Source organism: Equus przewalskii, chromosome 25 (genome assembly GCF_037783145.1).
Source record: "Equus przewalskii isolate Varuska chromosome 25, EquPr2, whole genome shotgun sequence".
NCBI lineage: Eukaryota > Metazoa > Chordata > Mammalia > Perissodactyla > Equidae > Equus > Equus przewalskii.
This window is the reverse complement of record NC_091855.1, coordinates 43,004,485-43,020,761: the sequence shown is the minus strand read 5'-3', so window position 1 is coordinate 43,020,761 and position 16,277 is coordinate 43,004,485. Positions and strand designations below refer to the sequence as shown.

Below are 16,277 nucleotides of genomic sequence, written 5' to 3'. Positions count from 1 at the left end.
TCACCACACCGCTGTCAGCTCCCATGTCCTGTCACGTGCTCCCTCAGCCCCATGCTTCTCTTCTGTAACTGTCACAACTGTAATTTTATGTTCACATATCCACATGAGACACAGGAGACTGAGGAACCTGCGAGGTCAGCAAGGCCTCTCTGAGGACGGTGGGAAGACCTACAGGAGAGAAGTGGGGTATGTGCGTGTCTGCAGGGGGCCGTGTCCAGGCAGGCGTCACTGAAAGCCCAAGGGGCTCAGCGTGGCTGCAGGCCGCAGTAAAGAGAGGAAGGCCGGAACCCTGGAAGGCTGGAGCGGCACCAGGTGCCCAGAGCCAACTAGCCCAGGTTCAAGAGTCTGACCTTTCTCCGAAGGGCAACTGGAGGCCAGTGGAAGGGCTGAGCAGGGCACCGACATAAACAGGTCTTCCTTTTCAACAGGCCCCTCAGGCTCCAGTGTGGACTACGGATTGGAGTGAGGGGAGAATGGACGCCAAAGGATCCATAGGAAGGCCCTTCTAGTTGTCTGGACAAGAGATGAAGACGCTGGCCTGGACCAGGACAGTGGCAGGTAGACAGACAATTGGATACCTGGGGTGAAGTCCAGAGTGCTGGCTGACAGAGCCGCTCTGTGGGATGAGAACTCCCGGACTCGGGCTTACGCAGTTAGGCGGATGGTGGACAAGTCACCAAGATGGGAAAGAATAATGGGGAGGACTAAGTTCAACTGTGAATTTGCTGAGTCTGAGGTACTGATACGGCAATTCCAATACGTACAAGATGAGGAGTTTGAACTGCCTCCTCTCCCACTTCCTCCAGAATGACGCTGCTCTCCTCCCTTTGCTCCCCTAATCAACAGCTAACGTGCCCTTTCTTCATTTTCCTGGTTACCATCTGTCCCGCCCCGCCCTGAAGACAGTAAGGCTGGTGAGTGACCTGTCTTCCTCTGCCTTCTTTGCCCAGGTCCCAGAGCCTGGAACAGTCCGGCTGCCACACAGCTGGTGCTCAGGAAACGCTCGTCTGATTTGAGATGAGAATTTGTAAGTCAACGTATCTCAGTGGCAACTGAAGTCACAGGACGAAGGCACTGTCTAGTAGAAGCACGTAAAGCGGGGAGAGAGGCGGCGAAGGAGGAGGTATCCAGGGGCTCAGGAGAAACAGCCAGAGAAGCAGGACGAAGATCAGGGCTCTGTGTGCCATCACGGAGGCTAACGGAAGAAAGTCTTTCAGGAAGGAAGGAGGGTCAACCCTGTCAAATGCCACTAAAAGCCACATTCTGCTGGATTTGGGAACATGGAGGTGTGGAGGCTGGTGAGGTCAGTACGTGGAGTGGCGTCGGGAGAAGCTCTTGAAGCTGAGGCTGAAGTAGGAAGACCCAAGTATCCACAGCACCTTCGAAAAATGGAGTTGGGAAGAAAGAAGGGCCATGGGAACCGGGGGCAACAGGGTCAGAGGAGGGGTCTCTGATTGTTTGGGAGACGGGTTTGAACATGCTCACTGCTGACAGGGGAGCCACAGAGGAAGGAAGGATGGGTCTGACAGGATAGGACCGCTCTCAGTCTGACGGCTTTGTTTGTGCGCACGCGCTTATGTGTGTGTGAAGACACTATGAGGTCACCTGTCAAGAAGCACTCTGGAGGGAGGTGAGGAGGACCTGGAGAAATGGAGACATTCTGAACACATTTTTCTCCTCAGCTCCAAACATCAGCGGCCAACAGGACATATAATGGTTAGAGCCCAAAAGGGGCAGTGCCCACAGAGAATTCTCCACGGGTGCTCTGACAGTCCCCGTGACTCCCCAACTCACCCCCAGCCAGGCACTGGGAGCGACAGAAGTGGCCCCATGCGAAGCTGTACCTTGGTGGGGAGGCAGAGCGGAGTGGAACACTCGGAGTGGCTGTTACACCACCGCATCAGTCCTCCAGGTGCTCTCACAGTGCCCTTACTTTACAGATGAGGAAACCCGAGCTCAGGGTGCAGGGCCATCTCTCGGATCATGCAATGAGTGGTGGAGCCAAACTCGGACCTCACTCAGTCCCTGGACTTCAGACATCACCTCTCTTGTGCCCCACACCCGAGCATTTCTACTCTCCAATGTCTTTCAGAATTCCCCCCTTCTGTAATTTTGTAATGGAAAGACCCAACCACCGTGACTGTGTGCCAGAGACTATGTGATACCATGTGATACGTTGCTTAAGAAGACCCACACTGACATGCCTTATAAGATCTTTTAAAAGAGCACATCCATCAAAATATCCTGGCATAAGGACAGACATAAGATCAATGGATAGAATTAAGAGCCAAGACCACTCAATGGAAAAAGAAGAGGCTCTTCAACAAACGGTGCTGGGACAAGTGGATATGCATAAGCGAAAGAACGAAGTTGGAGTCCTACCTCACACCACACACACAAATTAACTCAAATGGATCAACGACCCAAATATAAGAGCTAAAAGCCTAAGACTCTTAAAAGAATAGAGATAAATCTTCATGACCTTGGACTTGACAATGGTTTCTTAGATATAACACCAAAAGCACAAGCAACAGAAGAAAAAAAATTAAGTTAGACTTCAGAAACATTAAAAACTTCTGTGTATCAAAGGACACACAGAAAGTGAAGACAATCCACAGAATGGGGGAAAATACTTGCAAGTTATATGTCTGATAAAGGTCTAGTATCTAGAATATACTAAGAACTCTAATAACAACAGAAAGACAAAGAACTCAATTAAAAAATGGGCAAAGGACTTCAACAAACATTTCTCTGAAGATACACAAAAGGCCAATAAGCACATGGAAAGAGGTTCAACATCTTGAGCCACTAGGGAAATGCAAATAAAAACCACAGTGACATACTACTGCATACCCAGTAGGGTGGCTGTAATCTACAAAAACGGCAAACAAGTGTTAGGGAGGATGCAGACAAACCGGAACGCCTGGACACTGCTGACGAGAACGCACAGCGACGTCGCCACTGCAGAAAACAGTCTGGCAGTTCTTCAGCAAGTTAAACAAAATCACCATGTGACCCAACAACCCTTCTCCTAGGCACAGACCTAAAAGAGCTGAAAACAGGCATTGGGAAAAAACCTGTATATCAATATTCAGAGCAGTACTATTCACGATAGCCAAAGATGGAAATGACCCAAGTGCCCACCAACTGATGAAACAAAGTATGGTATATCGAAACAACAGAATATTACTCAGCCATAAAAAGGAATGAAGTATTGACACAAGCTACAACATAGATGGACCTTGAAAATATTATGCAACGTGAAAGAAGCCAAACACAAGAGGCCACACATTGTATGACTCCACTTACATGAAAGATCTACAACAGGCAAACCAGAGAGAGAAGGCAGATTAGAGGATGCCAGGGGCTGGGGGTAGGGGGTAATGAAGAGTGACTGTTTAATGGGTAGGGGATTTCCCTTTGGGGTGAGGAAAATCTTCTGGAACTAGACAGTGGTGATGGTTCCACAACACTTGTGAACGTACTAGATGTCACTAATGGTAAATTTTGTGTTATGTGTATTTTATCACATATTAAAAAAAAGAGATTTTGTCTTTCATTTTCAGCTTGTTCAGGGAACTTCCCCCAACCGTCCCAAGCAGAACCAGGAGCTTCCTTCTTCTGTGACCCCCAGTGGCCTCTCAATACGGCTGTGCAGCTCTCTTCGCCTGGCACTGGGATGGGGGTCTCTCCAAGAGGAGCCTGGAAGCTCTCTGAAAGGGCCTGTTTTTTCAGTGATGAACCCCACTGTCAGGGGCAGCGCCGGGCACACAGCAAGGGAGGAATCAGCGTGGAACGGAGGACTCAACGCCACGAGTGCTTAACCCACCACTCCTGCGCGGCGCCACCCTCTCACTAGCCTCCGCTCCTCGAGGCCAAGCCGACGGTCGCCGACAGTGAGGCGCTGCGAGCGCCAGCGGGCACGCGCGCTCCTGAAGGCTCGGCTGTGCTCTGGCACCGAGAAGGCAGGAATGTTGGCTGAACGTAAGTGATAAACAACAGGTGTGCTTCCTTGCTTTAGGTGTTTACTCATAAAATAAAAACCGGATTATCTATCTTGAAATTACAAGAAGTTTCTGTAAATTAGTAGGATATTGTTTGGCTACTTGACTTGGGTAAAATCTAAACCAGGCTTAATTCTTCCTTTTTTGTCACTCCTGGGACAGAGGTTATGGGTCGTTTTGTTTTTATCTATTCATTCAGTGAGGTGAGAGATGCCCCAGGATTTACTTCAGCCTCTTTATTTTTGGCTCAACGATGGGAAATTATTTATCAAACTCAGTGTCTAATATCAAACCCAGATCAAAATAGCTGGCCTGTCCCTTCCACTGGAAGTCAGTGAAAGCTGGGAGCCCCTGGAGGTTTCTGACTGAGCACAGGGCCCCCGACTGGTTGAGGCAGCTGCATTTTCTACGTGGGACGTGGGGGCTTCCGGACGGTCCGAAACACTATTAGAGACTCCAACTGAAGCCACGCCAACGAAGGAAGTGGGCGCCGCGCCCTGCCCTTCCCTGCCCTTCCCTTCCCAGGACCTCTTTACAGAAGAGCTACGGGGGCGCTGCAGGAGGGCTGGTCTGTCAGTGCGGGGCGCCACCATGCTTGAGGCACCGGCAGTGGGGTCTTAGAGGAGGGGAGGGGAAGCAACCAACCCCAGGCAGGTGTGGACCCTGTGCTGGTGCCCCGGGCGGTGGAGCCCGCCCCAGCCTGGCCCCGCTGCAGGCTGCTCACACTCAGGGAGGTGCAGAGGGCAAGGGCACCGTCTGCCTAAAGGAAGTCTCTCCCCGACTCTTCCTCCGCAGGGAGAGGGAGCAGGACTCGAGAGGCTCCCTTCATGCTCAGGAGCAGTGGCCCGTCGCAGTTCTAACAGGAGGTGCAGCCAGCCTGAGTGTCCCCTGCCCAGCGGTTATCCCCAACCCCCCAACCTCCTATGCAGCCAGGCAGCAACACTCCCATATATTCGGAGTGAAAAAAAACCCGGGCAGCAAATATACGGCTGTTTGTTAAATTCTCTGAACTGTGAGACATTTCATTCCAACAACAAAATAGGCAAGTGGATTTGTGACAAAGTCTCAATCCTAGACATTTTCCCATATAAAGGTCACTATACTAAACAAGTACCTCTTCCTTCCATTCAAACACTGTAATTCTAAAAAATCGTAACTAGCTGTAAGACACTTAATTGTTCAATTGGGCAAGGCCAAATCACTGGTCTCTCAATAGCTTCTAGATTGTGAATAGACAAAAACAAAGGAATATGTCTTTCACAGAGCATAGCCACTGTTGGTTTCAGGTAAGAAAGAGCCTGAGCAGAGCCCCGCAGGGTAGCAACAGTGCCCAGCCTCTTGCCAAATAGCTTCTGTAGGTACTGAACCTGATTTGGATTCCATTAGGCCAGAGGCAGGCAGGCTATGGCCCATGGGCCGCATATGGCTCCCTGCCTGTTTCTGTAGATAAAGCTTTATCGGCACACAGCTACGTCTATTTTTTTTACATATTGTCCATGGCTGCTCACTTGCTACTCAAAGCAGAGTTGAGTAGTTGCGACAGAGACTGTATGGCCACCAAAGTCTAAAATATTTATTATCCGGCCCCTTATAGAAAAAGTTTCCTGACCCCCACACTAGGCCAACAATTCCTGGCTGAGAGGCGAAAGTAAGGCGAAAACAGAAGAGATTTTGCTGATCAAGGCGGATCATACACTCACACTAACTGGCAAACCTCTTGAGCCCCAGCGCGAGTGATAATGAAGGAAGGCGAAAGTTAGAACTTTCAATCACAAAAAGATCTGCATGGGGAGTCACTGGTGCATCCCAGGACAAGGGCATTCAACAGACGTCTGGAGAGCAGAAAGCACACGGAGGGGTGGGGCCGATGAAGCAAGGCAGAGACAACTGCGATTGGAAACCAGGAAGACGGCTCGGGCTGGAGGAAGAAAGCAGGTGACCTGCCCTCACAAAGTCCCCGGGAGGCTCAGGATTCAGAAACTCTGAAGGGCGGGAGTAAGATGTGGGGTTGAAAAGAAGATTAATTTTTGGTCCGAATACTGATCTGTCCATAGCCACTGAGGCATGTCTGCACAAGACTGGTGGACCGGGTGTTTACCAAGAGAAGAAAGGCTTTCTCCAAAGAAATCCGACTGTCTAGGAAAAACTAAGGCTGCCAGTGTGAAGCTGGCCCTCAGAGCAAAGCTCTCTGCATTCTGGCCTTTAGGAGTCAGAAGCCACAAGAACCAGCCCTCCGCTCAGGGCCTAAAACGCAAGTGGTCAGCTGCCAAGCCCACCCAAGTCCAGAGCCCATGGCCAGCTGGGCTAGGGCCTCATCACTGATGGGCGGACATGGCAACCAGGCATCTGAGAGGACCGAGTCTTCTAGTGGTCTCGTTGTTTCAATTCTTCCCCTTCTATTTCCTACACAGCAGCTACTGAGATCTTTTTAAATACTTAAGTCAGATTATCTCACTTCCCTGCTCCAAACACCTCAATGGCTTCCATCATCTTTAGAATAAAAATCCAAAACCCTGCTGACGGCTGCTGACAAGATCCTACTGGACCTTGCCAGTGCCCATCTCTCCGACTTCATCCCTCCCGCTTGACCTACCCTGACTTCTCTTCACACAAACTGGTCTTCTTTCCGGTAGACACATGAAGCTTACTTCTGCCTCAGGGCCTTTGCACTAGCTGCTGCTTCTGGCTAGAATGCCCTTCTCCAGATCTTTGCACCACTGGTTCCTTCTTCACATTCAGGTCTCATCTTTAAAGTCCTCTGCTTGGTGAGGCCGTCCCTGACCACCTGAAGCAGCCTCCCCGGTCTCTAGCACAGAGGCTGCAAGAGGTGGTCCTGCCCCACCAGGGTGTCTGGAAATGTATGAGCACAGTTTTGGTATCACAATAACCAGATGGTGCAACTGGCTTGGAAAGCCCCAGGGCCATTATTCTGCAAAGCGTGACACATTCTCACGCCAAATGTCACCAATGCCTCTAGATGACACCAGTGCACTCAGCACTCACTGACAGCCAACGGCATGAGTGCAGGGGTCCTGCAGTGTCCCGTGCTGAACCCCCGCGCCGGCACTGGCACTCAGCACACAGAAGGATCTTGAATGTACCTGCTGGGTGACCATGAACCGACGAACCAACTGGAGGGAAGCCGGCAACGTGAAAGAGAATGACTGAGACGGGAAGGACACTCCCAGGAGCAGAAAGGGCGTCTTACTCCAGGGCCCGCCCTCCACACACACACACTCCTGCCTCCCCCGAGATCTGGACCGTGGAGAACCTGCAGCCCAGCCTGCGATGCAGGGCCGACAGTGGATTAGGCAAAACGGGAAAGGACAGATTTTTAATTTTTTAACCATGTGTGTTCTGACCTAAGAACAAAGATAAAACGTCTAAAAAGAAAGAGGAGACAGACGTTGTTTCCCTTGGGTCTCCTGAGGCCTGCTCCCAAGGGAGAGGGTACTTCCTGTCTGTTCATCAGGTGTAGGTCTCAGGAACACAGGTGGTCCCGGGCCAAGCGGGAAGCAGGGCCTTCTTCCCACCTCCCCATGGAATTCCCTTGTCTTCTCACTTCCCCTTCTCCCTAACGGTATCCACATCCTCCTCTTTCACCAATTTATGCCTTCTTTACCTTTAAATTTGATATTTCATACTAAGAAGAGTGATAGCCAACAAAGCTAAAGTAAGTTAAATACACTCACATTAGAATTCCTTTGGAAAATGCTGCTAGGGTCTCAGGCAGCTCTGTCCAACAGAACCTTCTGTGAAGTGAGGAATGTTCAATATCTGCTGTCCAACAGAGCAGCCACTAGCCACTGGTGGGTCCTGGGCACTTGCAATGTGGCTAGTGTGACTGAGGAACTGAATTTTTATTTTATTTTTTTTTGGTGAGGAAGACTGGCCCCAAGCTAACATCTGTTGCCAATCTTCCTCTTTTTTTTGAGGAAGATTTGCTGTGAGCTAACATCTGTGCCAATCTTCCTCTATTTTGTATGTGGGTCGCCACCACAGCATGGCTGACGAGTGGTGCAGGTCCACACCTGGGATCTGAACCCATGAACTCAGGCTGCCAAAGCAGAGCATGCTGAACTTAACCACCAGGCACAGGGCCAGCCCACAAGAACTGAATTTCTAAATTTAATGTGTAATTTTCGTTAATTTAAATAGCCACATGTGGCTAATGGCTAACATCTTGGACAACGCAAATCTAACACCTCTGAGCTCCCAGGTACTCTGACTTTCCCACTGGGCAACAACAGCCTTAGGTCAGAGCTAACACCCCTTCAGAGCCACGCTAAACCTCATCTCCAAAAAAATACCTAAGATGAAGGAAAATCCAATGTCCTCAAACTAATAAAGCATTATTTTCCCTGGACAGTTGGATTTCTAGGCTTGTTCTCTTACTCCCCCAGGTGGAGGAAACGGAGATGACACCATTGTTTGGATCTGGGAAGCAGCACTTCCCTGCAAGGAGTGATCTCAAACCTGCCCGAGAAGCAGGGCCGGCAAGTCCTTGCTTAACACAACACTGATAGGAAAATGCAAGATAATTACCTAGAATGCTGTGCCAAACCAGACGCCACTGTGCCCTGACCTCGGCAGGTACCCAATGTTTTAAGGAAACACTGGAGACTTTTTATAGTTGAAATCTTTCAAAAGAATTTTCCGTGTTACTTAGGAAAATATCACCATGATTCACTCTGGTGGCAGACTGACTCACCCAGCTCCTCCAGATGCAGGTGGCGACCTCTCCACCATCATCCGAGGGCTATGGGCTTGCATTCATTCCGAAGCTGCTTCAACACAGGGACTCTGCACTCCTCTCACGACCCGGGAAACTTTAGATTATTTCATATAATTCCCTTGACGAACTCCTTCTAGAATTACGTATCATGTATTGCAGCTTTTACTGATGAAGAAGAGCAATGCTGATGGATCTTTCTGCTGGCTTGACTTACAACACACACCCTGGGTCCAACACGCTTTCTGGAACTCCACGATTCAATAATGATCCTGTGTTTGCTTAGAGGCTTAAAGCTTCTGATTTCCTAACCCAAAGCACCAGCTGGCTCTTCACAAGAATGTGCTCCATCTCGTCCCATCCATGCAGAGGCCACGTGGTACGACTCAACGGGGGGGCCAAGCTACTCCCCAGGCCACCCAATGTCCACAAGCAACAGGTGTGATGCTTTAGAAGTAACAGAAAACAGTTCTTCACAGGTGAGGACGATATCATTCTTTTTATCTTTCCCAGTGCTTGCACAGAACAAGAGATGCTCAAAACAAAACTAACTTACAAAATATGTTAAAAAAACATGTATGTTCTACTACTGAGAAATATTCCCCAAATGAATTTCAAATAAGAAATATAAAGCACCAAAGATCATACTGAAACCTTATATTGAAATGGAAATCCTATTGCTTTAATTTAAATAAGATCTTAAGAGACTATATTTTTTACCAGTGACCTCTGATGGTATGTAAAAGCAAACTAAAAAGAAAAACAAATATTCTTCTTCTTAAAACTTTCACAAGACATTTGAAACAGACCTAATGACCACAATCTTCTGTTTTAGTATAATGCTATTGATTTAAAACAAATTATACTGAATGAAAACTCTGAGTTAAAATTTCCTTAGAGGATCAAAAAGGCGATAAAGAAATAAGCCTCTTAATAAGAGATTTTTTGGTTCTTTCTAATTTACAGTTATCAGGAAAATCAGCAGGCTAATTGACTTGAAGTTCTGCTCCTCCCTGGGCACTTTTAAAATCCACCAACAATACTTCTTGACTCTGGGTCCTATAACATATATGGCAAGTGCAAAGCAGAGTCAAGTTCCAACGCTGTCCTCATGGACTGAATCATGAGTGGGAGGCAAGTCACAGGTACCTACAGCTTGTCCAAAGGAGCATAAATGATAAATAGCCAGTAGAACAAATAACTGCTATTCAAATTTAAAATATGGAAAAAATATGGTCCAAGACAGTGAGAAAAAGCTTCCCTTAAATTTCAGAATAAACGAACTTGAGTTCAAGCTAAAAAGACGCAAGGATTCAGACAGACAGTACAGACGGTGGGAAGAGGATTCTACAACGGTTCTTAAAGCGGGGGTCTGGTACCCTTGCTGGGGTCCCTTAGACCCTTTCTGGGTCTGCTGTTTTTATGAAAATACTAACACACGATTTGCCTTTATAACCATCATTATGTCAATTTTTCACAGGCTACAAGACTTGTGATATCAAAACAGACTGAATGCAGGAGCAGACTTGAGAAGCCAGCTATCTTCTATCAAGCCAGGCATTTAAGAGATTTGCAAAAACATAGAGCAATGCCATTTTTCTCAGCGAATTTTTGTAAATAATTATTTCTCATAAAAATATGGTATTTATGTTAACATGTAATAGATGTATTACCGTTATCATTAGATGAAGTAATAAATGCTTAAAATATTTCCGTTTTAACTCCAATATGAAAGGTATCAGACAGCTATAACCCACTAAACAAAGCTCTTCGGGATCCTCTCTAGTTTTTAAGAGCGTAAAGGGGTGCTGGCGCCCCTTTCGCCTGAGCACTGCTATTCTAAAGGAAGGAGCTATTACACTCAGAGGAATATGTGCCAGGTGTGATTTGCAAGCAAATGTACGTATTTTGTAGAAGGGTCTTTCTAGATCGGTGGTCTCAACAGGGGGCCATTTTGCCCTCCAGGAGACATCTGGCACTGTCTGGAGGTACTTGCGCTCGTGACAACTGCAGGAGGTGAAGGGCTACCGGCATCAAGCGGAGAAGGCCGAGGATGCTGGCAAACATCCTACAGCGCACAGGACCACAGGACGCCCCATGGGAGCCTCTGGCCCCAAAGGTCAACAGTGCCGAGGATGGGATGCCTGGTGGGGAGCTCTCGTGTGGGAGGCCCTCAGGTCTCCCTGAGGACAGGAGTGGGCACTAGAAAGGGGAGAGCTCAAGGGAAGAACCACCGCTTCCTCATTACCCTGAGGGCAGTAAGCTCTCGGCACCGCCTCCTAACTCAAACGCCTTCCAATCCACTGCTGATGACCCTTTGCAGACCCCCCATCTTTCCTAAACACCTGGGCCCTAAGCAAAGACGATGCGGAGTGCCCGGGAACAGAGAACCAGGCATGACAATTAAAAGCAGGAAATTCCATTTCCTCCATAATAATTACAAATGAATTTCAAAAAATAATTTGAAGTACTACTCCTTTGGGTCCTCTCTGAGTTTCACTGGAGTCCAGTTTAGGGTCGTATGGAAAAAGGTGGGAAGAGAAGGATGGAAAATGGGGCATGGGCGGCCGAGTCCAGAACTCAGCCTGCAGACAGTGGCTTTTGGTGCCCTGGGGGAGGGGAGTGGGGGACTCTCCTCTCAGGAAGTGACAATCACGGCTGCCTCCCCAGAAAACACACACACCAACCGACTTTCACTGCCCTCCTCCAACTCACTCAGGTTAAAACTCCTGCTACAGAGACAAGTGATTAGAAAGCCAAAAAAAGTTCTCGAAAAGATATTTTTTCATAAAAACATTATTTATGTTAACATGTAATGGGTGGTGTTGTTATTAGATGAATTAATGAATACTTTAAAAATTTCAGTTTTAATTTCTAAACCATGACTCCACCACCTACACCTATGGGACCTCAGCAAGCCTGGCCCGTCTGCAACACGGGGTGGGGGCAGAGGGGTGGAACGGAAAGGGAGAGATTATAAAGAGAAAGACGTTATTACTAAGGTAGAAGGGGTCAAAATAAGCTACTAAGTTGGAGAGAGGACTGTTCAGCTTTCTTTCAGCAACAGAGATTACCTAAGAGTGGCTGCAGAGACTTTCAAACCAAACTAAGCTGAAGCAGGATATGTAAAATACATGACCCAAGAACACGAATCCAACAACCTTTAATGTGCTTAAAACAAATCATTTTACAAAAAGCATTAACAGTTTTTAAAACGTAACTTTGGATGCAGTACACAAACTAAAAACAACAACAACAAAAACACCATCGTGTGATCTGATCCTCCAAAATGGACTTTAGGAATCTCTGAGCAATTTATTAAGAGTCTAAATATTCATAAAATGTGCCTAGTTATGTTTCCGCAGATTTGAATGTGACACTGAGAACAGCTGCTCAAAGATGAGTTCCCTCTGTCAATCTCCAGGGTTCTCCAACTTCAAGTTACCCACAAGCCCATTTGTGGCCTCGCTCCTGAAAATGTGAAATAAACCAGCAGTACGTCCTGGGCAGAAACTTTTATTTCTAGGACATGTGTGGATAAGCAAGTCAAATTTAAACATTCTATTCGAAAGAGAAAAAAGAAGAAAAATGTACCAATACACATCATTCAAGGAGTAGAAATTTCTAAAAAAAGGCAAAAGTTGCAGAGCACCAGTTAATGACCTTTAATGGTATTCTGTTACACTGAAAGATATACCCTGCCTTATATCTTGCAGGGAAAACTTCTTTAAAGAGGGGTCATGCCTAATCTATCCCATATAGCGAAAAATGGCCAAATCTGAAACTCACCAAGTCATTTTCGAGATGAGGAAACAGGGACACAGAAGCTAGGTGACATCGTTCACGGCCATCAGGAGTCAGCATTTTTATTATCTAACCCCCACTGCTGAAATACTTTCCTCTATACCACTCTACCCTTTACTGTAGGACTTCATCTTCCTTACTGAAAAACCCACGCCATCAAATGTTCCCTTGTTCTAACCAAAAAGTGTTCTGCAATGTAAGCCACCTGCTCCTTTGTTCTCTGTGCACCTACATTATAACCAGCCAGGATTTTAGTATAAGGACGCTTCCCACACTTAAGTAGTGAATTAAGTCAACTGTAGGCTTTTCTCTGTTAGAATTATTTCCCAAGCCCGCCTCCTCTGCCCTGGACAGGCGCCTGTTCTGCACCTCTCTCAGGCTGTGCAGCCCCGCGGGCAATAACCGTCCTAAGAGAGGCGAGTTCACAGGGTAACGTGAGCAAACGCTGACTGCGAAGGCGACGAGATATTAAAAAGGTTTGAGGAGCAGCCTGGGAATAGCACACCTCTTTGAATTGTTCAGGTTGAAATATTCAAGTTGAGATGTAACATTGAGAGACAGGAGAAGAGAAGAGTGCACAATAATGGTTTAATTCACCTGCACGAGTCAATCATATTTGGTAAGTGGGTAGAACCAGAAGTGAAGAAGCGAGATGAAGACTGAGGGGAGAGGAACAACAACGAAAAAGTAACAGTCAACTCAAATTTCAGAGACCCGACGAGCATCGATTTATATTCCTGCAAAATAATTTACACAGTGATCTGCCAAGTGTCAAGCTTAATATGCCATGTTGCCTCTGGTATCCTTATGAGGAAGTAGTGAAGGGCCCAACATTTCAGTATTTTTCAGTGGTAATTTCAAGCTTTGTAGCTCCAGGTCTTAGACAGTAGTGCTAGAAAAAATACAGAAAGACAAGTAGGGCATCACACTCAGACACTGCAGGCCACACCTCGAGTCTTAAGCAACTGACAGTCTAGGAACCCAATCCACCTTAAAAACACGCATTTTACATATTAGTGGTGTTGGTATTTTTGAGTTACTGATGGATTTTTCACAAACTTAACATTATCCATCCTTATCGCCAGGTTCTTTCTGCTAAAATAAATGAACCACACACACTGATATTTCTTTGTGACACTAACAGTGAAAGGAGACAAGTACCTGAACAAGAAAGGTTCCGGGGAGCACTGAACTCTCAGCAGTTTCAATGAAAGATCAATAAACCAAAAGAAAAAAAGGAAAAGAAAAGAAAAGAAAAAGCATACAGCTTTGCAGAGTGGCTAAATTTCATTTAAATCAATTTAGTCAAAAGAGTGACACAGAAATAAGTGAGTCAAAAGCAAGGAGGCCAACAAGAAAGCTTGACTGCTGTGAACAAAGGGCAGGGAGAGCTGGCACAAATAACCCTTCACTACCGATATCTAAGGGATCTTCTGGATTTCTGCTTTTTGCTTTTGGAAGGGCAACAGATTTGCTGGAATGAACCACGTGCTGAAGAGGAGGGGGACTCAGAATGCACCAAATGATAACGAAAAGATAACCGGGGGCAAAAAAAGGGCCACTGAACATACTCACAGTTAACTGTGTCTCCCAGACAGAGGTGAACTCATACTGATTTGGCTTACAGGAAGGGGTCTGTCACTTGCAAATTAATGTCCTCTGTCGTAAGACCAGGGACCTCAATGATGCAGCTCTGGAGAACTTGACATCAGCTTCCCGACCACCAACGATTCAAAAGGGCCTATTAACTCTGCCTGGTCTCCAGCTCCTGCCCGGGCCCTTGGCCTGAGGTGATGTAGTTCAACAACCAGTCACAAGGAAAAAGGCAAAGCAAAGTGCTGGCTCTACGAATCCTCTCAAAGTACCGCTGTGTCAAGAACGACACCCACCCCATCAGGCAGACACCATCCTCACTGAGCATTCCAGCTGTGCCTCAATGAACCCAAAGTCAAGAAGCAAAAGAAATCAGAACTGACCAAGGTAGAAAGAGAAAAAAATATGAAAGATGATTGTGCAAAATTACCCCAACTAGATAAACCAAAATATACCAACACTATTGGGGAAAGAGGCTAAGGGGATCAGACATCAACAGAGAAAAGGAGCTACCGCAGGACACCAGCAGCAAAGACTGCACAGAGGAAAGCAAGGTGATGGAGGAAAATGAGCCACTGAGGGAGGGACCTGGCCACTTGCAAAAAGAAGGAAGGGGGAGAATCTGAAAGCTCAAAAGGAACATGAACAACTCCAGCCAGAGAGTCTGTGAAACCAGTCTACAGGGCTGCTAGACTTGGGGGGGGGAGTGAACTTAAAAATACCAGCTGCACAGATATGCACAACTTTCATAAAAACATTCATATTTTCCCAAGGCAGAATAATAAAAACCTAAATAACTACAATTGAGGGTTATGAAAGACACTACGAAAAAAATCTCATATAAGGAAACATTTTAGAAAACCCAGTTTTATCAGCCTCGGTTTTTCTATGCTGTTAAAAGGTGTTCCTTAAAAACCGTAAAGTGAAGATTTGAAAATAGTTACCTCTGATTCGACCACGTCTTGGCCTTCTTTCGAACTTTTTCCACTTTTCCCTGCTTTTGGTGATTCCTGGGAAACATCAAGCAGCATCAATTAGGCTTCTCAATTTTTAGACTGCTAGATATCAGATAAACCAAAATGCAGTTTTAAAACTGACTTATACAAAACCAGGACTTCTGATCATTTTAATCAATCCCATCAAGAAGTTCCACATCTTATTGTTTACTTAGAGATACAATATTGCAACGTGAGCCCCCCCCATTCAGACTCTCCTTGTTTTCTTCATCTGTATTTGGCGTTGAAAACTTTAAGCAGGAACAGATAAACCCAAATTTATACAGTGCTCTCGGCATTTGAAGGATCCACATTACATCCCTTTCTTCCCTCCACCCTAAACTCTGCGAGTGGGGATTTCTGGGGTGATACTGAAACGCTACAGAGCTCCACCTGAAGCAAAAACATACCACCACCCCCCACCCCCTCCCGTGCAAACGCAGCACACTCAGAGCCGTCGCCGCCGCCACCCAGGATAATAATAGTATTTCAGAACCCAGAGCGTCCCTTCGAGAGCAGGCGGTTCTCCCCAAGCGCTAAGCGGGTCCATTCGCTCCCTTTTGCCCGGGCCGGGGCCCCCTCTCCGGGTCCGTGGCCCCCACCCTGAAGCCCCTGCCTAGTGTGCGAGGCTGGGTCAACCACCTCCGCGGCCGCACCTGCCCCATCACGCGATGCCCGGGGGCGGGCGCCCACGCCGCCCCCACCTCCCCACGCCGGCCCGGCCGCCAGGACCCCCGGCCGGCCCGGGCACCGCGGCCCCGGCGCTACCCGCCCCCGCTCCCACCTCCACCCGGAGCGGCGCCCCCGCGCCCTCGGGACCCCGGTGTCGGGGGCTGGGGGTCCCGCCGCGCAGCCCTCCGCGCCGCCCCTTCCCCTTCCCGCCCCGGCCGTCCGGCGGCCCGGGCCCGCACTCACTTTCTCCTTCTTGTTTTTATTCGGCATGGCTGGAGCGGGCCGCCGCCGCCGCCCCCGCCGCCGGGCCCCCGCAGCAGCAGCGCCCCCGCCCCGGCCGTCGCGCCCCCCCGGCCGCCGCCGCCGCCCGGGGACTGAGCCGTTCGTTCGCTCGCGCTTCCCCTTTTCCAGGCTCCCAGGCTGCGGCAGCCGCGGCGGCGGCGGCAGCGGCGGCGGCGGCGGCGGCGGCGGCGGCGT

The 16,277-nt window shown here is 48.0% G+C and overlaps 1 protein-coding gene and 1 long non-coding RNA gene across 6 annotated transcripts in view; one reads left to right on the top strand and one right to left on the bottom strand.

Moving 5' to 3' along the window:
- Window positions 1-16,277, bottom strand: part of PPP2R5C (protein phosphatase 2 regulatory subunit B'gamma) — a 140,461-nt gene extending 124,184 nt beyond the window's left edge. For 2 of the 5 annotated variants that reach the window (XM_070593590.1, XM_070593592.1), the window contains exons 1-2: window positions 16,044-16,100; window positions 15,078-15,143 (exon numbers count right to left, since the gene is read on the bottom strand). Coding sequence is in view for 3 of the 5 variants with exons in the window: in XM_070593584.1 (XP_070449685.1) it covers window positions 15,078-15,143; window positions 16,044-16,070 (93 nt within the window). In the remaining 2 variants the exon portion in view is untranslated. Of the gene's footprint in view, window positions 1-15,077; window positions 15,144-16,043 lie in introns of all 5 variants that reach the window. The other 3 variants (XM_070593584.1, XM_070593586.1, XM_070593585.1) reach the window with 3 other exon arrangements.
- LOC139079339 (uncharacterized) lies at window positions 3,639-10,461 on the top strand. Its single transcript, XR_011532900.1, has 3 exons — window positions 3,639-3,984; window positions 8,899-9,215; window positions 10,217-10,461. It is a non-coding gene; the product is annotated as an uncharacterized lncRNA (long non-coding RNA).